At 62.5% G+C, this 23,288-nt stretch overlaps 3 protein-coding genes across 7 annotated transcripts; 1 reads left to right on the top strand and 2 right to left on the bottom strand.

Annotated features, from left to right (window-relative positions):
- Positions 1–3: 3 nt before the first annotated feature.
- Positions 4–3,513, bottom strand: PSMC5 (proteasome 26S subunit, ATPase 5). The gene is made up of 12 exons (XM_083809502.1): positions 3,358–3,513; positions 2,995–3,066; positions 2,634–2,703; positions 2,434–2,531; positions 2,032–2,088; positions 1,670–1,900; positions 1,329–1,455; positions 976–1,166; positions 773–871; positions 525–635; positions 327–413; positions 4–106 (listed from the first exon to the last, which is right to left on the bottom strand). Exons 1-12 carry the CDS (start codon positions 3,394–3,396, stop codon positions 53–55), a joined length of 1,236 nt encoding a protein of 411 aa, XP_083665628.1. The 5' UTR covers positions 3,397–3,513; the 3' UTR covers positions 4–52.
- Positions 3,514–3,908: 395 nt separating this feature from the next.
- FTSJ3 (FtsJ RNA 2'-O-methyltransferase 3) lies at positions 3,909–10,746 on the top strand. 2 transcript variants are annotated; one of them, XM_083809493.1, is made up of 22 exons: positions 3,909–4,010; positions 4,168–4,275; positions 4,359–4,464; positions 4,667–4,713; positions 4,804–4,883; positions 5,115–5,214; positions 5,292–5,486; positions 5,583–5,698; positions 6,472–6,576; positions 6,756–6,856; positions 6,944–7,024; positions 7,114–7,266; positions 7,584–7,719; positions 7,827–8,032; positions 8,138–8,261; positions 8,344–8,437; positions 8,684–8,837; positions 8,946–9,022; positions 9,195–9,297; positions 9,443–9,626; positions 9,707–9,801; positions 10,096–10,746. In XM_083809493.1, exons 2-22 carry the CDS (start codon positions 4,209–4,211, stop codon positions 10,283–10,285), a joined length of 2,514 nt encoding a protein of 837 aa, XP_083665619.1. In that variant the 5' UTR covers positions 3,909–4,010; positions 4,168–4,208; the 3' UTR covers positions 10,286–10,746. The 2 variants fall into 2 exon arrangements, with proteins under 2 accessions (XP_083665619.1, XP_083665618.1); XM_083809492.1 differs by lacking the exon at positions 3,909–4,010.
- Positions 10,747–11,077: 331 nt separating this feature from the next.
- LOC310885763 (alpha-2-macroglobulin-like protein 1) lies at positions 11,078–22,825 on the bottom strand. 4 transcript variants are annotated; one of them, XM_083809488.1, is made up of 36 exons: positions 22,605–22,825; positions 22,037–22,226; positions 21,723–21,885; positions 21,402–21,454; positions 20,735–20,755; positions 20,429–20,582; positions 20,199–20,283; positions 19,956–20,085; positions 19,758–19,872; positions 18,944–19,053; positions 18,690–18,854; positions 18,301–18,531; positions 17,935–17,992; positions 17,713–17,858; positions 17,330–17,479; positions 16,904–17,101; positions 16,544–16,670; positions 16,160–16,316; positions 15,790–16,015; positions 15,595–15,721; positions 15,202–15,323; positions 14,976–15,027; positions 14,677–14,751; positions 14,356–14,532; positions 14,087–14,168; positions 13,796–13,952; positions 13,618–13,692; positions 13,255–13,411; positions 12,954–13,168; positions 12,648–12,863; positions 12,451–12,575; positions 12,275–12,365; positions 12,107–12,175; positions 11,912–12,014; positions 11,721–11,762; positions 11,078–11,512 (listed from the first exon to the last, which is right to left on the bottom strand). In XM_083809488.1, exons 1-36 carry the CDS (start codon positions 22,676–22,678, stop codon positions 11,481–11,483), a joined length of 4,470 nt encoding a protein of 1,489 aa, XP_083665614.1. In that variant the 5' UTR covers positions 22,679–22,825; the 3' UTR covers positions 11,078–11,480. The 4 variants fall into 4 exon arrangements, with proteins under 4 accessions (XP_083665614.1, XP_083665615.1, XP_083665616.1 ...); XM_083809489.1 differs by having other exon boundaries at positions 16,568–16,670; XM_083809490.1 differs by lacking the exon at positions 20,735–20,755 and having other exon boundaries at positions 20,429–20,610; positions 22,605–22,824.
- Between the last annotated feature and the right edge of the window lie 463 nt (positions 22,826–23,288).

Below are 23,288 nucleotides of genomic sequence, written 5' to 3'. Positions count from 1 at the left end.
ACGTGGCCGCAGCAGCACTTTTATTAGAGATAACGCAGCCCGAAGCTCACCCTCACTTCCACAGCTTCTTGATGGACATGTTCTTCTCACTGTCCTTCTGCATCACCTGGGCAAGGAGGAGACTCTTAGTTCCCAGCACCCAGCCCCGTTTTCCCCCGTAAGGCTACTTAATAACCCCCCAACCTGCCCTCAGAACCAAGCTCCATCCCCTTCCACCCCCCCCCACGCCCCCCAGTGCTGCCCTTCAGCCCCAAGGCTGCGCTGATGCTGCCGGGGTCCGTCTGTGCCCAGCGGCAGCGGGGACGGAGGAGCCCCGCAACGCCTACCTTGGCGACAGCCATTTCAAAGTCCTCCTGCGTGACGTGCACCCGCCTCTCCCTCAGCGCGTACATGCCAGCTTCCGTGCACACCCCCTGCAAGGGACAGAAATGCTCCAGCAACCCCACCGGGTGAGGACGGAGAAGGGGCAGGGCTGCCCAGAGCCCCCCAGGCAGCCCGGGGCTGCGGCAGGGCCCGGGGCTCACCTTCACTTCTGCGCCCGACGCCCCCGGCATCAGCTCGGCAATCTTGCGCAGGTTGATGCCCCGCGTCAGGTTCATTTTCCGAGAGTGGATCTTGAGAATGTCCAGCCGGGCCTGCGAGACAGCAGCAGCGAGGTGAGGGCTTAAGGCACAGGAGTTACGCCCGGACAGGGCTGGGGACAACGCGCTCCACCCCAAGGAGAGGATCCGGACCGCAGGGGACTGACAGAAGCCCCGGGCCCCCCACCCACCTCCTCGTTGGGAGGGGGGAACTCAATCTTCCTGTCGATACGGCCAGGGCGCAGCAGAGCCGAGTCCAGGATGTCGATCCGGTTCGTGGCCATGATCACCTGCAGCAGGAGGGCAGCCCCTGTCACCACAAGCAGGCACCCCGCCACTGCCGCGGGGCCAGCAGGACGCTGCCCCGTCCCCAGGCAGCTCGGCGCCCTCTTACCTTGATGTTCTTGGTGGCCTCGAAGCCATCGAGCTGGTTGAGAAGCTCCAGCATCGTGCGCTGCACCTCGCTGTCCCCGCCGGAGCCGCCCTCCAGGCGGGAGGAGCCGATGGAGTCGATCTCATCCATGAAGATGATGGAGGGAGCGTGCTCCCGGGCCATCACAAACAGCTCCCGGACCATGCGGGCGCCTGCAGGGACCGCGGGGAGCTGAGCCCTGGCACCGCACACCCCCAGGTCACCACACCAGAGGTGCTCGTCCCGCCGCGGGCCACCCCTAGGTGCAGGAGCCCTCGGCGGGGCTCCAGCTTGCGCTGGCACCGGGGGGCGGCCTCGCCCCGCACCATTTTTACCTTCGCCGATGAACTTCTGCACCAGCTCGGAGCCCGAGACGCGGATGAAGGTGCAGTCGGTGTGGTGGGCCACGGCCCTGGCCAGCAAGGTCTTGCCCGTGCCGGGGGGGCCGTAGAGCAGCACGCCCTAAAAGCACCACGTGGGGACCTCAGCCCTGCTGCCGGGGGGCTCAGCACCCCCACCAGCGCTCCCGGGGAAGCGCGGGCGCTGCGGGCAGCTTTTGCTGCCACACGGCCCCGGGCCCAGCCAGCCCCCCAGTGCCGACAGGACACGTGGGGACCCCTGCAGGGGTGACCCAGCCAGTGCCACCCCCCCCAGGCCCACAGCAGCAGGGACTCGCCTTGGGTTGGGCGATCCCCAGTGCCTCGAAGAGTTCTGGGTGCTTGACCGGCAGCTCAATCACTTCTTTGATCTCCTTTATCTGCTTGTCCAAGCCGCCGATCATCTCGTAAGTGGAATCTGGGACCTTCTCCACCATCATCAGGGACACCAGAGGGTCCACTTTGTTGGGCAAGATCTTGTGCAGCGTGTAGCTGTCGTTGCGCAGGGCCACGCGGCAGTTGGGGGTCACCTGCGCCAAGAGCGGAGGGGAGCTCGGCGCGGGGATACCGCACAGCCCTTCCACATCGCCCCACGGCAGGGAAGGGGACAGGCAGCGCAGAGCCCCGGCACATCCCCTCCCGTAGCCCCCTAAACACTCACATCATTAATGTCGATGTTCTTGTCCACGTCCACCACGAATTTCCCTTCTGGGTGCACCTGGAAGAGCAGTTGCCACCGCAAGGGTTAATTCCCGTAAAAGTTCCTAGCCGCACGCCCCAAACCCACCCACCGCAGCGGGGAAGTGCCAGAGAACCCAGCCCCACCAAACACCCTGCACCCCGCGTGGCTCCTGCCTGCACGTGCATGGTTGGGGCCCTGGAGAGCCGCTGCAATACGCTCCTCTGGAGAAAAGAGCTCTCGCTCCTTGTTTTTTCAGTTGTTACACCCCCTCCAAAGCTCGTGCTCTCGTGGGGACAAAGGAAGAGTCTGTCCTGCCCCACCCCGTCCAGGTGCCGGGCAGGAGCCAGCCCTGCTCGCCCTCGTGGCAGCTCAGCCCCGTACCTTGACGAGCACTTTCTTCTTGTCCATGGCTCTCACCACCTCCCCCACGTAGGAGCCCTGCTCCTGCAGCAGTTGCAGCTCCTCCCGCAGCAGCCGCACTACGGAAAAAGGGGGGACATCAGCACAGGTTTTGGGGGCAGCCCCCTGCAGGACTGGTCACGGAGCCCTGCACAAAGCAGATGAGAGGAGCGGAGCCGTACCTTTGGCGTTCAACTCATTCCTCTGTGCTTGCAAGCGCCGCAGGTTCTGGCTCTTCTCGTTCACAATGAGCTGCGGGGAAATAAGCTTTGCTGAGTTCTCAGCATCCTCACCTAACCACGCACGCCAGCCACGAGCAGGCTCCGGCATGAGGATCAGGGACAGCCAGCGTCCTGGGATGGGCGCGAGGGCAGCACAGCCCTTCCCGGCAGGACAGGGCTGGCACAACCTCGTCACCGAGAGCTGGGCAGCACTGCGGCCTCCTCTGCAGGCTGGGGCTCATCTTGTGGACCTAAACTTTGGTTCGCGGGTCTTGCTTAGAGTCACCCCTCCTGAGGCAGCGCCCCCCCAGGGCCGGCTCACCTGCAGCTCCTCGATCTTGGACAGGTAGTACTGCCGCAGCCCCGTGCCGCCCTTCCCGTCGTCCATCTCCATCTGCGGGACGGGACAGCGCGGCTCAGCGGCACCGCGGCCCTCCCGCTCCCCCCGGGCCCTCCCGCTCCCCCCGGGCCCTCCCGCTCTCCCCGGGCCCTCCCGCTCCCCCTCCGGGGCCCTCCCGCTCCCCCCCGGGCCCTCCCGCTCCCCCCCGGGCCCCGCCGCCTGAGCCAGTCCCGCCGAGTCACGGCGCCCAGCGGGCCCCGACGGCAGCAGGACCCGGCGCCTCCCTCCCCGCCAGCAGCCCGCGGGGCCCCGGCCGCCCCCGGCCGCCCCCGGCGCCGCCCCGACCTGCTCGGGGCCGTCCACCGCCATCTTCTCCGCCGGCATCGGGCCCCCGCCGCCCCCTCTGCCGGCACCAAAGATGGCGGCCGGGCCGCTTCCGTCGGCTACCCCCCCCGCGCGCACGACGTGCTGACGTCACTTCCTCCCCGCCCGCCGCACCGGCCAGCCCCCCTCCCGCCCGTGAGAGGAGGAGCGTCGGGAGGGTGGGGAGTGCGCATGCGCGTTCCGGGCAGAGCGGCGCCGCGCTGCGCATGCGTCTTCTGCGCCCCATCGGCACGCCGCGGGGCGGTCTGGAGGCGCATGCGCGGTGCGGCGGCGGCGGCTGGGAGGAGTGCGCGTGCGCGGTGGTTTTTCGGCCGGGTCGGTGTTTGTCCGCCATCTTGGTAAGGTCAAAGCTGGCTTCTCCGCGCTACGAGCCGCCAGAGGGCGACGGATGGGCCCGAAACACCCCCTCCCGAGGGGACCCGGCCTCCTCCGAGCCTCTGCTGGTGAGCCCGCCGGGTGGCGACAGCCCCAAGGCAGCGCGGCGGCGCCACTCTAAAGATGGCGGCGAGGGCGAGAGGAAGCGGAAGTCGGGGAGGTGGCGCGGGGAACGCCGGGACAGCGGCGGGGGCACGCGGCGAGGCCGGGGCCAGGAGTGGGGCCGCGATCGTGTCGGGGTGCGGGGCACGAGGGGGGGCCGGGAGGGGGCACCGGGACCCTGAGGGCGCACCGGGGGCACACCGGGACGGGGGGGGCGCTCCGGGGGCGCACTGGGCCCTGAGGGCACCCCAGGCCGCGCCGCCCCCCCTCGCTCACGGCGCCCCCTCCCCGCAGGTCCGTGCCGGGGCCGCAGGGCCCGAGTCCCCCGCGGCGCCATGGGCAAGAAGAGCAAAGCGGGCCGGAGCCGGCGGGACAAGTTCTACCACCTGGCCAAGGAGACGGGTGAGGGGCCGCGGGCCGCGCGCCCCCCCGGCAGCGCCCCGCAGCGCCCCGCAGCCCCTGAGGGCCGGCTCTCCGCCCCGCAGGCTTCCGCTCCCGCTCCTCCTTCAAGCTGCTCCAGCTCAACCGCAAGTTCCAGTTCCTGCAGAAGGCCCGGGCGCTGCTGGACCTGTGCGCGGCCCCCGGCGGGTGGTGAGTGGTGGCGGGGCCGGAGCTGTGCCGGGACCCCCCCCCCCCCCCCGTGAAGCAGCTCCCGGGTGTTTGCGTTGGGGGGGGGCTCGGCTCGGTCGCTGACCCCGATGCCGAGCCTGATCCCGAGCCTCTGACGGCGCCGTGCAAGGGTGAGGGTGCTCGTGGAATCGTGCTGTAGCTTTGGTCCTCTCTGTTCTCGCAGGCTGCAGGTGGCTTCTAAATTCATGCCGGTTTCCAGCTTGATCATTGGTGAGTGCTAGGGGTGGTTTAAGAACTTGACGGGGATGGGCTGGAGCGTGGTGCCAAGGTATGACATTGACGCCTCTGTCTTGACGCCAGGAGTGGATTTGGTTCCTATCAGACCCATCCCCAACGTGGTGACGCTGCAGGAGGACATCACAACTGAGAAATGTCGCCAGGTGAGAACCCGCATCCCCTGCCCCGAGCGTCACTGCTCTGGGTCTCAGCAGGTCCGTTGGGTGGAGGGGCACCGCCCGCCCGTCTGGGGCTTGCCAAAGGGTACAAAGAGGGCAGGGGATTGAGCAGAGCACCTGGATAGGGAGGCTTGAACGTAGATCAAGGCTGCAGCCCACCGGCTTTTGCAGAATGAGAGGGCTCAGGTGAGGCTAACGCAAGCCTCTGTTCCTCAGGCCCTGCGCAAGGAGTTGCAGACGTGGAAGGTGGACGTGGTGCTGAACGACGGAGCACCCAACGTGGGAGCCAGCTGGGTGCACGATGCCTACTCCCAAGGTGGGGCCCTCCTGGTGCGGCTGGGGGGAGGCTGGCGCGCTGACAGCTCTGCTGAGCGTTCTTCTCCGCCTCCGCAGCCAACCTGACCCTTATGGCTCTGAAACTGGCCTGCGAGTTCCTCTGCAAAGGCGGCTGGTTCATCACCAAGGTTTTTCGCTCCCGGGACTACCAGCCGCTCCTCTGGATCTTCCAGCAGTTCTTCCACAAGGTCCAGGCCACCAAGCCCCAGGCCTCCCGCAACGAATCCGCTGAGATCTTCGTGGTGTGCCAGGGTGAGCAGCCGCGGGGACCTGCAGTCGCTGGCAACCTGGGGCACTGGGTTGGGACGGGGGAAAAACCGTCGGTGGCTTTGATTTCTCCCGCCCTAGGTTATCAGGCTCCAGACAAAATTGACAGCAAGTTCTTTGACCCAAAATACGCCTTCAAGGAGGTCGAGGTCCAGGCCAAGTCCGTCAGTGAGCTGGTTAGCAAGAAGAAGCCAAAGGTACGAGAAGGGGGAGCTGCTGGGGTGGGCTAGGTGTCGCTCATCGGAGAACTGGCCCAGGGGAAAAGGCACAGCCTGACAGAGGGTCTGGCGCTGGCGAGGCTTTTTCCTTGTTCTCCTCCTGGCAAGTGACCCACTCCTTGTGGGACAGGTGGACAGGGAAATTCACGGGGCCCAGGTAGGTCTGTGGAAATGGGAGACGGATGTCTACGGAGAGCTTGTTAGCAGGTGAAAAGCTGCGGGAATGAGGGAGGAGGGTGCTGGGCAGCCAGCCAGTTTGCCTCGCTGGGCAGTATGGCCAAACGCAACTGGAACGAGCTGGGGATCGGGGCCGAAAAGATTATAGCAGGTAAAGATGCCTAGGGAAGCGAAAAGTGGGGGGTGCGAGGCACTGGAACAACCCCTGCTACTGAAGGATAAAGCCTGAGAAGGTGGCGCAGCGAGGGAGAAGCGGCGAACAAATGGGGAGGCTGATGATGGTTCAGCAAAACTGGACAAAGCCACTGGGTTTGTGCATCTGTGAGGTGACTTCTTGAGGCTTCTCAAACCTGTCGCTGTCACCTTCCTGTCAGAGGTGGGGCTGTGAGAGGCGTTCTGGCGCTGGCCCCGTTAACTCGGGAGGCAGGCGGGGGCCGCCCTCGTGCCCGAATCGTGCGGGCATCTTCAGGGGGACGCTGCGGTAAGGCAGGAGTTACGCTGAGTCATTGCTGCTCTGGGGGTGGCGAAGCTGTCTCGTACGGTGCTGTCGCTCACACGGCGCCGTCCTCCCGCAGGCAGAGGGCTACGCGGACGGTGACACGACGCTCTACCACCGCTTCACCCTGATGGACTTCCTCAAGGCTCCCAACCCCGTGGACTTCCTCTCCAAGGCCAATGAGGTGAGCGCCCGCAAGGTGGGACTTAGGCGGCACCAGACACAGGTCCCCCCCCGAGCACGGAGCAGCGAACGAGGGCAGCCGGGTGCCCCAGCAACTGCCCCGGCCCCGTTCCTGCAGAAGGGAAGCAGAACAAAAGCTGGGGCTCGGGGCTGACAGCCCTATCCCTCTGCTCCGTCCAGATCACACTGGGGGACGGGGAGCTGGAGAACCACAGTTCCACCACCGAGGAGCTGCGTCAGTGCTGCAAGGACATCCGTGTGCTGGGGCGCAAGGAGCTCAGGTACTGGGGGAAGGGGGGACCGGGACAGGGACGGGGCGTCGTGCTGGGCCTGGGTGGATGTTTCTAACAGGCTGCCTCCCCACACAGAGCCCTGCTGAACTGGAGAACAAAATTGCGGCGTTTCTTGACCAAAAAGCTGAAAGAGCAGGCAAAGGAGCTGGATATCAAGTAGGAGCAACGGCGCTGCCGCGAGGCACCAACGTGGTTGGGTGGAGGTGCCACCAGCAGAGGTTTGTTGACCTCCTTCCTTTTGGCAGCCTGAGCTCTGGTGAAGAGGAGGAAGGCCGGGAGGAGGAGGAGAAGAAAATGTCACCAAAAGCCACAGCCGATGAGGCGGGGAAAGAAGAAGAGGAGGAGGTAGAGCTGGCATTAGCAGAGATGAAGGCCAAGGAGCTGGCAGAGCTGAAAAGGTAAAAAGAGCTCAGGAAAGGAGAGGTGGGGTATCATTGTGCTAGCGTAGCGTGAGGGGTCAGGGTCTGTCTCCCTGCAAACGGGGGTGGGGTCCGGGGTTCTCGGGGTTTTCCGCTTCTCCCAGCTGGTGAAACAGCTGTTCCAAGCTGGCACGGGCTCTCTCTGCCCAGTAAGGGGACTCCTCACAGTGGGTTGACTGTTGCAGGATCCCAAATCTCTTGAGAGACCAGGCGTCAACGTGGCAGTAGATGAGCTACTGGGAGGTGCGTGCACGGGGAGGGGGAGCAGCGTAGCCTCAATCCTTTGCCTTCTCCAGAAAAAAGAAGAAGATTTTGAAGGAACAGCGGAAGCAGCGTGAACGTGTGGAGCTGAAGATGGATCTCCCTGGTGTCTCCATCGCTGACGGTGGCGACACCAGCATGTTCTCCCTCCAGACTATCCACAGGACCCAGGTGTGTGGGCTGGAAGCGAGCGGGCTCTCAGAGCCACCAGGGCTGGGATGTACGCAGGCACGTGGCTGAGACTCAAGCTCCTGACTCCAGTCTCACTTGCATTGCAGCTGCTGAATGAGGTGGCCCGGGGAGACATGGCATCAGCAGACGCCCTTCTGGAGATGCAACCTGGGGATGATGACATCTGCGTCTCTGATCCGGACGAAGCTGACGATGTGTCCCTGGCCAGTGATCTGGACCCAGAGGAGTTGGTGGAGATAGAGGCTCGTCAGCGCCGGCTGGAGCGGGAGAAGCGAGAGCAGGGTGTCAAGAGGTGAGAGCTGGGGGAGGCCGTCCTGGGGCAGGGTCTCCCTCGAGAGCAAATCGAGAGAGTGGCTGTCCTGGCTGGGGACACCGATCCTGCTGCTGTCTGTCACAGGGTGAAGCCTGAGGAGGAGGAAGAAGAAGAGGAGGAAGACGACGAAGAGGAGAATCCTCTCCTCGTGCCTCTGGAGGAGAAGTCAGTGCTGAAGGAGCGGCAGACCAGCCTGTGGTTTGGGAAGGTGAGTCCCAGTGGGTCAGAACAGGCAGGGCTTTTCCCCGGCTCTGCCCTACGCCCCCTGACCCACGGCTCCCTGTCCCCAGGACGCATTTGCCGGCATTGAGGACAACGCGGATGAGGACCTGGAGCTGGGGCAGTCGCAGATGTTGGCTGAGAGACGGCGCGAGTCCCAGACAAGTTAGTGGGGGCTGCGTGGCTGTGGGGAGCACAGAGGGACGTCTCCGTGGCCTCACATGGGGCACTGGATCAAATGGCAATTTGGGCACCGTACTGAGCAGAAGAAGAGACCTCCAGAGGTTGCTTCCAGCCCATGTTACGCAGTTAATGAGCTAGGACTAGTGTTAATGAGCTGTACCTCTAGGGGAAGGGTCTGCAGTGGGATCTGCCTCAACCTTCTCTCGCCCACTGGTTCCCTCTCCCCAGAGAAAGCGAAGAGGAAAGAGCAGAAAAAGAAGAAGGCTCCCCAGGAGGACGCCATGGCGGAGCCTCAGCCTGCAGCAGACACAGCAGCTGATGCTGATGAAGCACAGGCCGAGCAGAGCAGCGACGATGATGACAGCAGCAGCGATGAGGAGAGGTGAGGGGTGAGAGAGGGGCAGTCTGGATATTCTCCTGCAGCTCTACATTTCTGGAGAGCGGGGAGGTGAAGACCGTAAGCTCTGATGCTCTCTTCTTCTCCCCGCAGGCCACCAACACCAGTGGAGAGGAAGCGGGGCCGGGTCGAGCCGTGTGGCTTTGAGGTGGTGCCCATTGAGGACCCAGGTGAGTGGGGGCCGCTGTCTGCACCTGTGTGCGCCGGGTGATGCCACGCAAGTCTCTCTTTGGGGACAGGAGGCAGGGTCAGGTGGTGCTGGTCTGGGAGGGCCGCTCGCGGCTCTCGGGGCCTCAGGCTGTTTGCAGGTGGGCCAAGCTTTAACCTGTCCCTGTGCTTCAGTGAAGAAAGCGCGTGTCCTGGATGCAGAGGGTTTGGCGCTTGGCTCCGTCATTGCCACCTCCAAAAAGGCCAGGCGGGACCTGATCGACGACTCGTTCAACAGGTAATGCCCTGCGGGTGCTGCAGGGGGAGCAGCACTTGTCCTCTTCTTGGGGGACAGGCCACGGGGGTGGCAGATGTATCAGCGCGAGACTAGGACCTGGCAGGGACCCCGTGTCCCACTCACAACTCACCTGTTTCCCCCCCAGGTACTCCTTCAACGAGGAGGAGGGAGAACTGCCGGAGTGGTTCACGGAGGAGGAGAAGCAGCACCGGCACAAGCAGATACCCCTGGACCGGCAGACGGTTGAGGAGTATCGGCAGCGCTGGCGCCAAATCAACGCCCGCCCCATCAAGAAGGTGGCGGAGGCCAAGGCCCGCAAGAAGCGGCGGGTGAGTGGGGCTGTGGTCCTGGGCGGGTGCTCTGTCCCCGTCGCCGATCCCCTTGTCCCTGACCCTTTGCTGTCCCACAGATGCTGAAGAAGATGGAGCAGATGAAGAAGAAAGCGGAGGCCGTGGTGAGCACGGTGGATATCTCAGAGCGGGAGAAGGTGGCCCAGCTGCGGCGGTGAGTGGTGAAGCTGGTCCCCAGCTCCTTCACGTTGCGCTGGGCTGGGTTACAAGGTCCCATCCCTGCAGCCGCAGCACGGGGCAGCTCCTGTGGATAACTCAGCAGGGCTGGGAAGGGCTGGGCAGCATCTGGCTGGGGCTGAAGGTTGGCAGAGTAAGCAAGGGAAGCCCTGTCTTAAGGCACAGCAGAGCGGTTGGGCCTGATACTTGTCTTCGGGTATGTGCCAAAGCCAAATTCCTGGAGCAGGCTCCTCCTGAGGTTGTCTGTTTCATCTTTCCCTTTCTCCCACAGCATCTACAAGAAGGCCGGGCTGGGCAAGGAGAAGCGGCAGGTCACGTACCTGGTGGCTAAGAAGGGCGTAGGACCCCGGGTGCGTCGCCCCCCTGGTGTCAAGGGACAGTTCAAGGTCGTTGACAGCCGCCTGAAGAAGGATGTGAGGGCTCAGATGCGCAAAGACCAGAAGAAGAGACGCCGCAAGTGATGCGGGACTTGGCTCAGGGCTCGGGGCAGGGCTGGCTCCCGTCCCCCCACCGCAACCTCAGGAGCTCCCGGCTCGCCCTGCTGCTCCCCCATCGTGGGGGCAGGGCTGTGACAGCCACGCGCTGTCACATCTATGTCAGTGCCTTCATGTCATTGCCTCTTGTCCCACAGTGGGGCAGGGAGGCTTGATTTGGCCTCAGCGCTGTAGCATCGACCCTCTGCCCGCGCTGGCTGTGTGGCTGCAGCTCCAGGGCTGTCACCCTCGCTGGTGCTGCTGGGGTGCTGCTCGGACCCTTGCACTGCAGGGCAACGAGCACCCTTCCAGTCCTCGCCATGTTTGTCACCAAAGTCCCAGGGCTGCGTGGGGCTGCAGGTGCTGAGCCCTGAGGCAGGACAGTGTCTGCGGTTTGTACAGCTCTGTTCCTCATTTGCAACAGAAATAAACCCCAGTCTGAGGTTGTCTCTGGGACTTTTCCTGCGTCTTGGCAAGGTGCTGGGCCTGTGATTTGAGCTGTTACTTCCTTTCCTGCACTGCTCGATGGGCACAGAAAGGACCCTAGGTTGTACAGGGTCTCTGTCCCTTTGCTAACGCTGGGGTTAGCCTGCTCACCTCAGCACACCTCAATTTATCTCTGCCCCAAAAGGTTGGGCCAAACAGCCAGCCAGCCCCGGGAGTCCCTCCCTGCCCAGCATCATCCACAGTAGCCACCCCCCCAGCCTCTGGTCAGCCCCACCGCCCTCTCCAAGTGGGGGGACACAGCAAGTTTAGGAGAAGAAATACAAAGAGAAAAGATGCACTTAAAATGTATTTATTTAGACCCAGGGCAGGTAAGAAGGGCCTGAACCTGTTGTGATGAGATTGCAGAGTTATCCCCAGATCCCTTTTAGTGGCAGCGCTGTTTGTGGAGGGAGCTGCACCAGGGTGTTCCCATAAAACCGTCTATGGCAGGGTGGTGCAGAGCCCCGAGACATCCCTGCCCTGGGTCTGGCAGGGCAGGAGCTGCACTGTGGGGAGAAGCTCTCAAGATTGTGCTGTGCTGGCTGCTGGTGGTGCTGCGAGAGCCTGGGCCGTGTTCTTCCCCCGGGGAGGGCTTGGGGCTGTGGCAAGTTGGAGCAGAAATCTTTGGCTGTCCTGGTTCTTGGCTGAGGGCATTGGGATGAGCAGAGAGGGACCGGCTGCCACACCTCAGGCTCCACTAGAAATTCTCCTTTGCCTGGCTGTCAGCCTCTTCAAAATTGAACACGGGCGTGCTGTGAGAGAAGAGCCCCTCTGCCACCCCCAGCCAGTCCTTGCCTGCTCCTGACCCTCAGCGCCCCATCCCCCTGTGACCCCAGACCCCTGGGGAGGAGCTGTGCAGGGGGCAAAGGAGGGAGGCCAGGTCTGCTGCGGTCCCGAAGTGGGGCGACCCCTCTGCCGTGCCGGGCTCAGCCCCTACCTGAGCTGCAAGGAGCGCTGTAGGCAGCATCCGTGCGGTCACCTGCAAGGAGAGCAGTGATCGCTGGGACGTGGGCTCAGGGCGAGGTGGCCCTGGGCTGCTCCCATTAATGAAGCCAAAGCTCGTCAATGCTAATGGATGGCTCAGCTGGGCCCCAGCGAGTCTGCTTTGGGGTTGCAAGGGGGGCTCACCCGTCTCGTAGTAGTCGTACAGCGTCACGGTGGCCGGCTGGAGGTTCCTCACGGGGAAGTCCTGCATGGCCGTGAAGACAAAGGTCTCCTCCTCCTTCGTCAGCTGGGGAGACGGCACAAGGGTGAAGTACAGCCACCTCTGGCCACCTTGGCCCCTTCCTTGCAGCTGGAGGTGATGGCCCTGCCCCATCTCACCTGGTCCAGGTAAATTGTCACCTGGTCGGTCTGCACCTCCACCTTCTTCACCAGCTTCTGCCTCTTCAGCTGGGGACACAGGGAGAGCAGGAGTGTTGTTGTCTCTCTGTCCCCGTGCGGGACAGGGACCCAGCACCAGGCAGAGTGGAGGGGCAGCGGGGACCTCACCTCCGCCACCGAGCCCTTGTCCGGGATGTAGCCAGACGGCAGCTTGGCCTCGATGACAGCCATGTTGGTGGTGGGGCGCTCCCCGGTGTACCTGCAAGGGCAGAGCCCCGTACTGAGGCTGGGCGCTGCCCCCCATCCGCCCCCCCCCAAACCCAGGGGGCGTCCCCTGCCCTCACCGTGCCCGGAGGAGGAGGCGGAAGCGGGCACTGGCGTCCGCACTACACGTCTTGGGCTCGGTCTCCACACGGAGGTCGAACGTCCCCGTGCTGGGTGGTGGTGGCACGTTGTAGCGCAGGGTCACCTGAGGCGGGACAGGAGTTTAGGGACACCCGATGGGTGACACGTGGGGACGGGGACCCCAGGCTGTGCCCACCTGCACCAGGGCGCAGCCCTGCCCGCGGGCTTGCACCGCGTACAGCCCCGGCAGCTCGTGCAGGGCTGCCCGCTGCAGCACCAGCCGATTGCTCGCGTCCAGCACGAAGTCCTGCGTGGAGCCCGCCGGGGCTGTCACTGTCACCACGAAGTCCCCGTTGCTGCCGTACGTCAGAGTGGCGTACTTGGCCAAAGCTTGCAGGGCCACCACGGTGTCCTGGGCGAGAAGCACCCAGCCATGGTCAGGTCACCCTGAATTGCAGCCTGCAGCAGCCCCAGCCCCCCGTTGGGATCCCGACGCCTGTACCTGCGTGGAGGCAAAGCCCCCGTAGGGGTTTTGCTGCCTGCTGAGCCAGCGGACAATCTGGGAGGCTCTGGCCAGGTCGGTGGAGGACACCTGGGGCTGGGTCAGGTGTGCCAGGAGGACATAGGCGGTCATCTCCACCTCTGCCGGCGCGGCCGCAGCCCAGAGGGACTCCGTGGGCAGAGCCTTCCCCTTCCTCTGCCAGAAGAGCTGCCCCTCTGGGAGAGAGAAGGGTGGCAGGGCAGGGCAGCCCCCAGCGATGGGCGCGGGGGTCCCGCGTGGCATGGGGGGGTGCAGGAGGTACCTGTGCTGACGCCGCGCTGCACAAGGCTCCGCAGCCGGGCTTGGCGCTGCTCCTCGCGCCCCGCCAGCCCGCAGACGTAGGCCAGCAGCGCCTGCGTGTAGAGGTCGTCGGTGCTCGAAGCCTCCAGGCACTGCAGGGCAAAGCTCACCACGGGTTCCTGGCGTGGGAAGGGGGCCACCAAGCAGAGTCAGGAGTCAGGGCACGGACAACACCGCGCCCAGGTTGGGACCTCTGCCCAGTGAGACCAGTTACACCAAGGTCCGGCCCAGAGCAGTGTGGCCTGACACATCCAGACCTTGGTGCTGGGCTGGTCCCTTGTCCCAGCGCCTGCTCCCCTCCAGGGCAGACCGGGGTTGTCCTCACCGTTGGGGACGCCCCCAGCTCCAGCAGCGCAGCCGTGACATAAGCTGACAGTGAGAGCTCATCCGATACACCGCCCTGCAAAAGGGGGCAGCAGGAGATGGCTTTGCCCGTGCCACCAGCACAGGGACGTGCCAGGGACAACCCGCCCCTGCGTCCCCCCACACCACCCCGTGCCCACCTGCAGGGCATTGTTGAAGAGCTTGCCCACACTGCGGAAGCATCCTGTCTTCAGCTGCTGACTCTGCAGCCAGCGCAGAGCATCCGTGATGTGCTGTTCCTCGATGGCCACGTAGGCTCTGGCTTGCCCGAAGGACTTGAGGACAAACGCCGTCAGCCTGAGAGCCAGAGAGCCGTCGGAGGGGTGGGGACCCAGGGGTTGAGCGGGGATGGGGTCTGTTTGGTGGCAGGAGGAGATGGCTGGTCCCTGGAGGGATGTCACCACACTGCCCCGTGCCACGCGGTCCCTTACCAGGTGTTGCCGCTGGCATCGCTCTCCCCAAAAGCACTGTAAGAGCCGTCAGCGTGCTTGTAGAGCAGCTCTCGCTGGTACCCTGCGGGGAGATGGGGACAGCGATACACACGTCGGTCTGCACCCCACCTCGGGAGACCCCATAGGCAGCCTGGGTGCCAGACCCACCCCAGGGCTCAGGGAAGAAGACGGGACAGAGGTGGGGGGCCCAGGCTTCCCCTGGGCAGCAAGGCAGGGTAGGATGGGGAGAAGGGTCCGAGGGCGCTGACCGCTCTGCAGGAAGCCCTGCGCCTTGGCGCGGATGTCAGGGGTCAGCTGCCCGCTCTTCTCCAGGTACTGCTGGATGTAGATGTTGGGGGCGAAGCGGACCATGTTCTGCTCCCCGCAGCCATAGGGCATGGCCAGGAGGCGGTCCACATTCTGCAACGCATTGCCCATGATGTCGCCTGCACCGGGGGAGGTGAGGAGAATCGTCACTGGCCGTGTCCCCCAGCAGGCACCCCGTATCCCATCCCACCTCAGCTCAGTGGGGGTCCCGCCTCCAGCTGAGCTTGGGTCATGGAGCTCTGCGCCCTCTGTGCACCCCTTACCCATCACAGTGACGTGGGCTCGCTGGGAGCCCTCCAAGATGTTTGCAGGAAGCTTCAGGGAGACTTCTTCAGCGGCTGCAGGGATGGAGGGCCATGGCAGTGGGGATGCCCAGCTCCTCCAGGCCTGGCCCCACATTGTCCTCACCCACCCCTCGGTGCTCCATCCCTCCAGGGGCTCAAGGCTGGGTTGGGACACCTCAGGCTGGAGACCCAAAGACTCCGGGGTCCTTGGTTCCACCAGTCTGGGGGCCCTCATGACCAGCAGCCAAGCACCCTTCCCCCACATCCCCACATCCTACCTTCCTGGCAGAGCAGGGAGCTGTGCGCCTTCTCCACCAGGATGCCCCCGGGCTGTGGGAAGCAGCATCGTAGGGTCAGTCAGGAGAAGGGACTGGCCTCCTCCCCACGTCCCCAAAGCCATGCCAGCATCCCATGCTCCCAGGACCCTGCAGAGGGGTCCTCCTGCTGCCTCCCCCAGAACTGCTCAGCCCCCATCCCTCCTCCCTCCTCCATAACCCATCTGACCTGCACCAGCAAGGGCTTTATCACGGTGTCCACGCGTCCCTGGGCTGGCACCACGGGCTCCTCATTACCACAGAGCTCCTCTGAGTTTATGGCCTCGGTGCTGATGGTGATGTTCACCTCCCCTGCAGATTCAAATGGGGGGCCCAGTTCCCACAGAGCCCTCCAGCCTGCACTGCAGCCGCATGGGCTTGCATCAGGTTTTGTGTGGGGCTGGCTGGGTTGGGATGGGGTCACCAGGGAGAGGAACAGTACTGGGAGGTGATGGGGAAGGGGAAAATGGAGCAGAGAAGAGCCTCCCAGATAGCATCATGTTTGCTTCCATCCTCCCTGCCCACCCCATCGTATGAGGGGGGGTCCCCAAGCAGCAGGACAGGGAGTCTCAGTGCCCCATACCCAGGCTGGTGGCTTTCACGTCCCACCGGAAGGTCCTGGCTTCATCCGCACAGACGCAGCCGCTGTACGTCCCGCCCGCGGTCTCTGACACCTCCAGCTCCGCCGACTCCGCCAGTGTCACCCGAACCTGCGGGACCATGATCCCCTCAGCCCCCGCCAGGCCGCAGCCCCCGGCCCCCGGCCCACCCCGCTCACCCTCAGGCACTGCCGCAGGTAGTTGAAGACGGTGGCGGCCAGGGTGAAGGCTTCGCCCCGGGTCACAGCATAGGGCAGCGCCAGCTCCACGAAGAAGGGCTTGAAGGCCGTGAGGGTGATGGTACGGGAGAGCCCCAAGCCCGTGGGCGCTGTGCAGAACATCCCAGCTTTCCACTCCGTGATGGCGTCGGGCACCGTCACCGGCACCTCCACGGAGCCCTCCTCCCTGCGGGGTGGTGGGACAGAGCATCAAGAGACCACCAAGAGTCATCTGCTGGCATCTGGGCAGTTTTTGGGGTCGTCCCAGGTCCCTCAACACAGGAGAGGAGGTGGGGTTGGGACCGGCCATGCAGAGACCGCTCCCACTCACCCCACGGGGACCAGGTCCCACAGCCACGTCTCTGGGAAGTACGACCGCGGAGCCGGCGGCTCCTCCTGGATGGGAGGTACCTCTAAGGCACTGTCGAAGACAGCAGGGATACCCATCCTATTATTCGTCAGATGTCCGGAAAAGAGCATTATGTTATCTAGAAAAGGCAGAGCAGAAATTAGGGTCCGTGGGTTTCTGCATATCAGCCCAAGGCTGGATCTCTGCTGAAGACAGCCTCGAGCAGCCAAAATCCCCTTCAACCAAGAACTGAGCCACCTGAGCCTTCCACAGACCTCCAGTGGCTCTGTAAGGCAAAGCCCTGTGACACAGCCCTCCACACCACCCCACCAGGAATGGGGACACCCCTGCCCAGCCCCTCTCTACCGAGTGCTTTGTGAGGACGCCGACCTGTAGGACCCGCAAAGCCCACGTCAGGTAAGACAGGCATGTTGAACCACTCTTCGCAAGCAGTCCCGATCTTGGCATTGGTGAGAAGTTTCAGTGCTGCGTCCTGCAAAAATGAAATGAAGCTGGCTGTCCCCAAAACCCAGCAGGGCAAATATTCCCACCAGAGCTGTGAATGGTCACGGGGCTGCAGAAGAAGACAAGCGGAGGGGGAGCAGTCTGGGAAAGGCTTTCCCCACAAGCGTGGTTTTCATGGCGCATTGCCGTGCTGACCGGGCACCCTGCACAAACCATGGCTGACTCCTGCCTGAAGAGGAGCAAAGAGGCACAAGCCTTTACCTGAAATAACTTGTAGGCGTCCACCTGGAAATTTTCCCAGAAAGGTGGAGGTAAAAAATACCTCCTTGAACGGAGAACGGAATCTGTGTTTCTCATAGGTGGGGTGCGGGATAAGCGGGGATGTCTCCAGAAAGGTGAACAGGGCTCTGGGTCTCGAATGCTTCCAGGGGAGTCAAAATTGGGTAGCACTTTGTAGATCTGGGAATAAACACAACATATAAGGCACAAAACCAACTGGGGTCTGCTGCCAGCCTGCCTCCAGCCCCCAGAGCCACCAGGCCACCACCTGGTCCCAGGGACTGAACATCCAGCTGGGGACAGGCCAGAGTCCCCACCAGGGAGGCCCTGGTTGATATCATCTCCTCCTCCATCCCGGCTGGTCCACGGTGCTGCAAGAGGGGGCGAAGCCCCTGTGGGACCACCTACCTCCTCCATGCTGAGCTCAGCCTCAGGTTTCAAGAGCAGCACGCTCCGGTCCACAGCGCGGATGGCGCACAGGGAACTCGGGGCTGCCTCCAGCTCCAGCCTCAGCGCCGAGCCGGGCAGCGCCCGTTCCTCCGAAAAGGCCAGCTTCACCTGGGGAGGGACAGGGGCGTCAGGGGACGAGAGCAGGACGGCAGAGGAGCAGAACAAAGCTGTGGATGTGGAGGTCTTCTGGAGTAGCACGGAAATGGATAAAACCAAGCTCAAGGGTTTGGGGATCAGGGCATGGGTTAGAGCGGCTGCGATGCTGTGAGGTGTCTGGAGCAGGACAGAGCACCATGACAAGCCAGGGGAAGATTTCCTGGCCTCCAACAGCCTCCACTCACCTTGTTGGGGAGGCACTTGGCCAGGCTGAGCTTGGTGCTGTCAGCCACCATCTCGCCGCTGGGCAGCACCGCGTAGCACAGCACTGTGGCCATGGGCGCCAGCTCAGGGCCAACAGGCAGTTCCAGGGAGAAGGAGCCTCTCAGCCCTGGGACGGGAAGGGAGGTGAGGTCCAGGCATGGGCAGCAGAGCCCTGCATGGCCCGTCCGTGCTGCGGGACCTACCTGCCTCCATGGACAGCTCCTTCCTGAGGATGGTGGCAATGGTCCCCTTGGCCATGACCTGCAGAGGAGGAGATGGGAATGGCAAACCCAACGCTTTGTGTAGACCCAAAATACCCTGACGGAGGATGGACCCCAGGGCTCGAGTGCTGTGATGGTTTTGAACCTGTCCAGTCTCCAGCCCCCACAATATCTCCCGTTGGCAAGCAGAGTGAGCAGACACCTCTGCTAACAGGCTTTGGTCTTTCAGTCCAGCCAGGAGAGAACGCTAATTGTCTGGTCCTTGGGGACACAACTGTGCACGTGTGTGTAGGCAGGGACTCTCATATCCTTATGCCTGCTGCCTTCCCTCCCCAGGCGAAGGCTCACCAGGAAGACCACGTCCAGTCTCTGCAGCTCAGTCCCCAAGGCTTCCTTGTTGAAGATGTAATCCACCTGGAGCTGCTGGGGCTGGCTGCAGGGCAGATTGCTCTCCAGCCTGTGGATGTGCAGGAAGCTCTGGCTCTTTGAAACAAAGGGGCGCAGGTCCGCAAAAGCTGCTTCGTAGAGGGGTGACGAGCCACTGCTCTCCTGGGTGTGAGCCGACTTGTTGACTTGACCCTGAGCAATGAGGGCGGAAATCAGGGTTCAGCAGCCTCAAGGACCCGGCACCAGGCACCACTGACTCGGGCTGTTTTCTTGGCTTGGAGAAGGTGCCCAGCCCCATACCAATGGAGAAAGCAATGTGAGAAGCCCCGGGGGTGACACAGGTTGCTTACATGCAGGGTCACAGTGCCAGTCCAACCAGAGGTGTCCAGCTCGAAGGAGGCTCTCCCCGACGTGTCGGTCAGGAAGCTGTGTCTCGTAGCTTCTCCTTGATGGTGAACAATGAGCACCAGCTGCTCCTCCTTGGGGGCAGAGCCACCAGGTCCCTCCAGACGCATCTGCACAGGGAGGGAAGGGGAGATGTGTGGGTTGGGCTGGAGCCGTGGGGCAGGTTTGGGAGAGCAGGGCTGTGGGGGATCCCTGTTACCGTCCCGGTGTAGGGAATCCCACGCTTGTAGAAGCCTTCGGTGTTCTCGAGGGTAACCTTGTAGATTTCAGGCAAAATGTCAAAGCTCTTTGTGTTGTTCATCTCCAGCCCTGTGGAGAAGGAGAGGGGAGCCGAGTGTGTCTTGGGGACACCAGGCACAGGTTGGCTGCTGCCAGCTCGCTGCATAAAGGGTCCCTGGACATTTTAGGCTCTCCCTCTGCACCCAGCATCTTTGAGAACCGTTTGCACCTCCTACAAGAGGATCAAAACTTCTGTGACTTGTTCTAGACCTGAAGCAAAGGCATGGTTTACTGCAAAGACTTTGTAAGAGACATTGAAGCACCATGATGTGGGCCCGCCTCAATGCCCATGGGCCTGGGAACAACCCCCAGTCTTCTCATTTTTTCCAAAGTAAAGCCACCAGTGGTCATTTCTGGTGTGACCGGGTTGGTGGGTGGGGTGGACAGTCCCGCTCACCACCCGGGGAAGGAAGCAGCGCCACAGAACCGAATGAAGGGACTGCTTTGCGTCACAAGGACTACACTCGCTGCTGGCTGTAGGGTTGAGGTGTTGGATCCTTGCAAAGCATTTTTCTTCCTGACCATTTCTCTGCTCATTATGCGAAATATTGTCTTGCTGTCTCGCATCCCCTCCTGGGCCTGATTTCTACACACGCATACCTCTAAATCACAGCATTGCCCGGGGGCTTCCCTTAGAAAGCCTGACACCTCCGTGCTATGCACATGTGGGTGCACGCAGGGATGAATGCAACAACAGATCCCACTCCTGAGCAGGAGGACACCACCACCCCTACCTGTCCCCTCCTCCACCAGTGACGCCTTGACTTGCACACGCTTCTGAAGCCTGCCATTGGTCTGGTTGAAGGAAGCCATCAAAACTTCTGTCGAAAAGCAGCCGTTCTTCTCGGTCTGGAGGGAGGGAGTCAGCCGCGCTGGGAGCAGTCCTGGGGGTGGGCTGTTCCACTGTCCCCCATGCTTCCAGCTTTGCTCACCTGCCCGCCAACCTCAATGCAGGTTGTCCTTGGTGAGGATGGCCCAGGAATGTACATCACCCGGCCGAACAAGAAGGGCCTGCACACGGTGGCCTGGACCTTCCCCTGGACGGGTTTCCCGTAGGTGTACCTGTTGGGTGGAGGGCGGGCAGGGGGCACGGGGAGAAACAGCACCTGGTGGGCCGCATCGTGTCGTGCCCCCCATCCCCTCCGTGCTCCCAGCACAGCCTGTTTCGGGCTCACCTCCCACAGATCTCCAGCCGAAGCTTCTTGTCTTTCTCCAGCACGATGAGGGGGACACCAATGGTCACCTCGAACTTGGGCAGCACTGATGGAGAAGTGGAAGGAGGAGGAGTTGTCCATCCCAGCACAAGGACATGGGTGCCCAGGTGGCCACGACACGCTGCCCACGGGGACGTGCCAAGGCACGGCTCCCTCCCACCGTGCTCCTCACGGCACTGGTCCCCACGCACCGTATTCCTCCACGCTGAAGGAGCGAGTCTTCCCCTCCACCTCAATGGTGTATGTGCCCAGGGCAGGCTCCGCGGCCAGCGGGAGGGACAGGTCCACAATGCCCTGCCGCGGGCTCACGTCTCGCCACTGCGCGATGCGGTTCCCTCTGGGGTCCTGCTCAGGGGGACACGCGGTGTTGGCCCTTGCTTCCCAGGGCAGCCGGGGGAGCCCAACCAGCACCCCCGTGTCAGGTTCCCCCTCTCCCAGCCATGCCACCTTCCCACGCCCGCACCACCCAGGAGCCTCCCTGCACCTCCCAGACTGACCTTCAGGAACACGAGGGGCAGCTGGAAGGCAAGAAGGAGATGGTTACAGGGGAAATTCAAAGTTTTCCTTAGGCTCTCCCCAGGGTGGGGACATCTCTAGAACCTCAGGCAAAGGACAGCGAGGGTTGCTTGTGGGCTGCTGTGACCTTCCACCCCTCTGGTTTGCTTTGGGACTGATTTTGAGCCTGTGGATCGCTCGAGCTGAGGTGAGCCAGCATGGCAAGGAGAGACAGCATCTCCCAGCACCTTTGCAAGAAGTCATCAGCCATTTCATCTGGGAACCTCTTGCACTTCCAGACACACAAGTGACTGCTTGGGAGCACCAGAGAGTGAACTAACCTATAATTCTGGTGATTTGTGATTTGACGGATAACAACAGCACTTTCCCTGCTTGCCACTCACCATTCCTATGTCCCTAAGTGAAAGTTTAAGTGGGAGCATTCCCGTGTCTCATGTGCAACTAACTCTGTGGTTCTCTGTCCTGCCAAAGCTGTGTGAAGGACACAACACATCCCGAGCTTGGCAGCCCAGGCATAGTTGGCTGGGGCAGGATTCCCAAAGGGAAAGATGCTGTCTGACCCCAAACCTCTGCCACGGCTTGCTGAGATGGAAGGAGAGCAGCTCAGTGAGCCCTGTCACCTCCCCATGTCCCTCGCACTGTCCTCACCTGCTTGTCACTGGCAACGAAGTCTTTATCCAAAGAGATGATTCGGAACTTCACTGGAAAGAGCAAAGGAGTAAACAGGAGTGAGTGGTGGGCACATCTGCACGGGGAAGGTGAATGGAAGCCCACCCTGAGCCCTGCAGCAGGGCACTGTCCCCAGCCAATGCAGCCAGCATGTCCTGGCATTGCTGTGGGCCAGTGCTGGAGGTCCCAGAGCACCCTGGGGTGAGCCCCACATCTCCATCAGCTCACATTGGGTGGGAGCAAGGCTGAACCTGCTGCCCCCAGGTCCTTCACCCAGCCAGACCCCATCTCGCCCCTCACCTTGCTGCCCAGGCTTGTAGACAGCCTTGTCTGTCTGTATGAAGATCCCAGGCTCCAGGGCTCTCAGCATCACCTTCTTCTTTTTGGAGACATCCAGGGAATCTCCCTGGATTGAGACGTGCAGATCCACAATTTCCTCCTTCCCCTTGGAGGGGGCTGGAGCCTAAAGGGGGGAAATGCCAGGAGACAGGCTGTCATGGCGCAGAGATCTTCTGCCTGCATGGGGAAATCCTATAAAATGATGGGGAAACCAGCCCAGCTCCCAGGCGAGCTGGAGGCAGTGGGGTGTCCAGGCATCCTGGGGTGACACTCACAGTGAAGGTGACATTCAGATGCACGTGAGGCTCCTGCACCTTCCTCTCCAGCAGGGTGATGTTGCCAGCCCCCCCTGCTCTCTGCAGCTGGACAGTCACCTGGGCAGGCTGGGGGAGGTCGCTGAGATGGACCCACAACATCGCTGTGTGGGGGTGGTAGATCACAGCTGGGGACGTGACCACATAATGCCTGGCAAGGAGAAGCACCACCAGGAGGGGCATGGGGAGGGCAGCCAGGAACAAAGCCTGGGGCAGCCACCACAGGGCCACCCCACTGCACCTCCTCTCCCTGCTTCTGGCCTCTCCCTGGCTTCTTGGCTCAGCAAAGCTAAGGCTCTGCTTGCCCACCAACACTGCATGGGGTGGCACCCACAATAAACCAGAGCCACCAGCCCCAGAAGCTTCCAGGTGTCACGTCCTTGATGCTCATGGGCAGCTCACCCCAAGCACTGCCACCCCCACCAGCCACTGCAGGCACAGGGACCATTATGTCCCACTGCGCACCGAGCCAAGACTAACCACCCTCCTACCAGGTATGGACAGACAGGTGGACACGAAGAGGGCTTACAGCGCTGCAGATCCTCCAGCTGTGAGGTGCAGGACGAGAAGGAGCAGGCAGGGCAGGGCTGCTGGAGACCCCATGCCTCCAGCTGCAAACGGACTTTGGGGTGGCTACAATCTCCTTGCAGGCGCTGGGTGGCTGAAGACCTGCGTCTGTATTGCTGCAGGCTCCCCAGCAAGAGCTTCGCTTTGCCCGCAGTGAGCAAACAAGGCACGGGACGAGCAGCCAGTGTGGACCCGAAGATATAGCCAGGGCAATGTTTGCCATTCTGGGTTCAAGGCTGTGATGGACTTTTGCAATTTGAGATGTTCCCATAGGCTGGAGAGGTTCTGAACCAGGGGGCAGGAGCCTCCTACGCACCTCTTCACTTCGCTGCAATCCCCCAGCTGCTGGGAAATGCTGGAAGGAGGGAGCGGGGCCAAGTTTCCAAAAAAAAGCGGGCAGCATGCTACTAGAACACCATGTGAGCTGGTGGTGATTTCTCAGTAGGGTTTGTTCCCAGACCTTTCCTGTTTTTCACAGAATCACAGAATCACAGAATCATCTAGGTTGGAAGAGACCTCCAAGATCACCTAGTCCAACCTCTGACCTAACACTAACAAGTCCTCCACTAAACCACATCGCTAAGCTCTACATCTAAAAGTCTTTTAAAGACCTCCAGGGATGGTGACTCAACCACTTCCCTGGGCA

This window comes from Anser anser, assembly GCF_964211835.1.
Source record: "Anser anser genome assembly, chromosome: 23".
NCBI classification, from domain to species: Eukaryota; Metazoa; Chordata; class Aves; order Anseriformes; family Anatidae; genus Anser; species Anser anser.
Note: the sequence above shows the minus strand (reverse complement) of the source record. Positions and strands in the feature narration are given on the sequence as shown.

Bases quoted from the DNA above. Each gene is read 5' to 3' on its own strand.
- PSMC5 (XM_083809502.1), bottom strand. From the start codon at position 3,396: ATGCCGGCGGAGAAGATGGCGGTGGACGGCCCCGAGCAG. The intron at 1,901-2,031 runs GTGAGTGTTTAG...CTCTTGGCGCAG, and splicing joins AGAACATCGACATTAATGAT to GTGACCCCCAACTGCCGCGT. The intron at 107-326 runs GTAGGCGTTGCG...CTCCTTGCCCAG, and splicing joins TTGAAATGGCTGTCGCCAAG to GTGATGCAGAAGGACAGTGA.
- LOC310885763 (XM_083809488.1), bottom strand. From the start codon at position 22,678: ATGGGGTCTCCAGCAGCCCTGCCCTGCCTGCTCCTTCTCGTCCTGCAC. The intron at 14,752-14,975 runs GTAGGATGTGGG...CCATCCCTGCAG, and splicing joins CTCCCTGCTCTGCCAGGAAG to CCGCTGAAGAAGTCTCCCTG. The intron at 13,693-13,795 runs GTGGGCACGGGG...CCCCTTTTGCAG, and splicing joins TCTTCAACAATGCCCTGCAG to GGCGGTGTATCGGATGAGCT.
- FTSJ3 (XM_083809493.1), top strand. From the start codon at position 4,209: ATGGGCAAGAAGAGCAAAGCGGGCCGGAGCCGGCGGGACAAGTTCTAC. The intron at 4,276-4,358 runs GTGAGGGGCCGC...TCCGCCCCGCAG, and splicing joins CCACCTGGCCAAGGAGACGG to GCTTCCGCTCCCGCTCCTCC. The intron at 4,884-5,114 runs GTGAGAACCCGC...TCTGTTCCTCAG, and splicing joins CAACTGAGAAATGTCGCCAG to GCCCTGCGCAAGGAGTTGCA.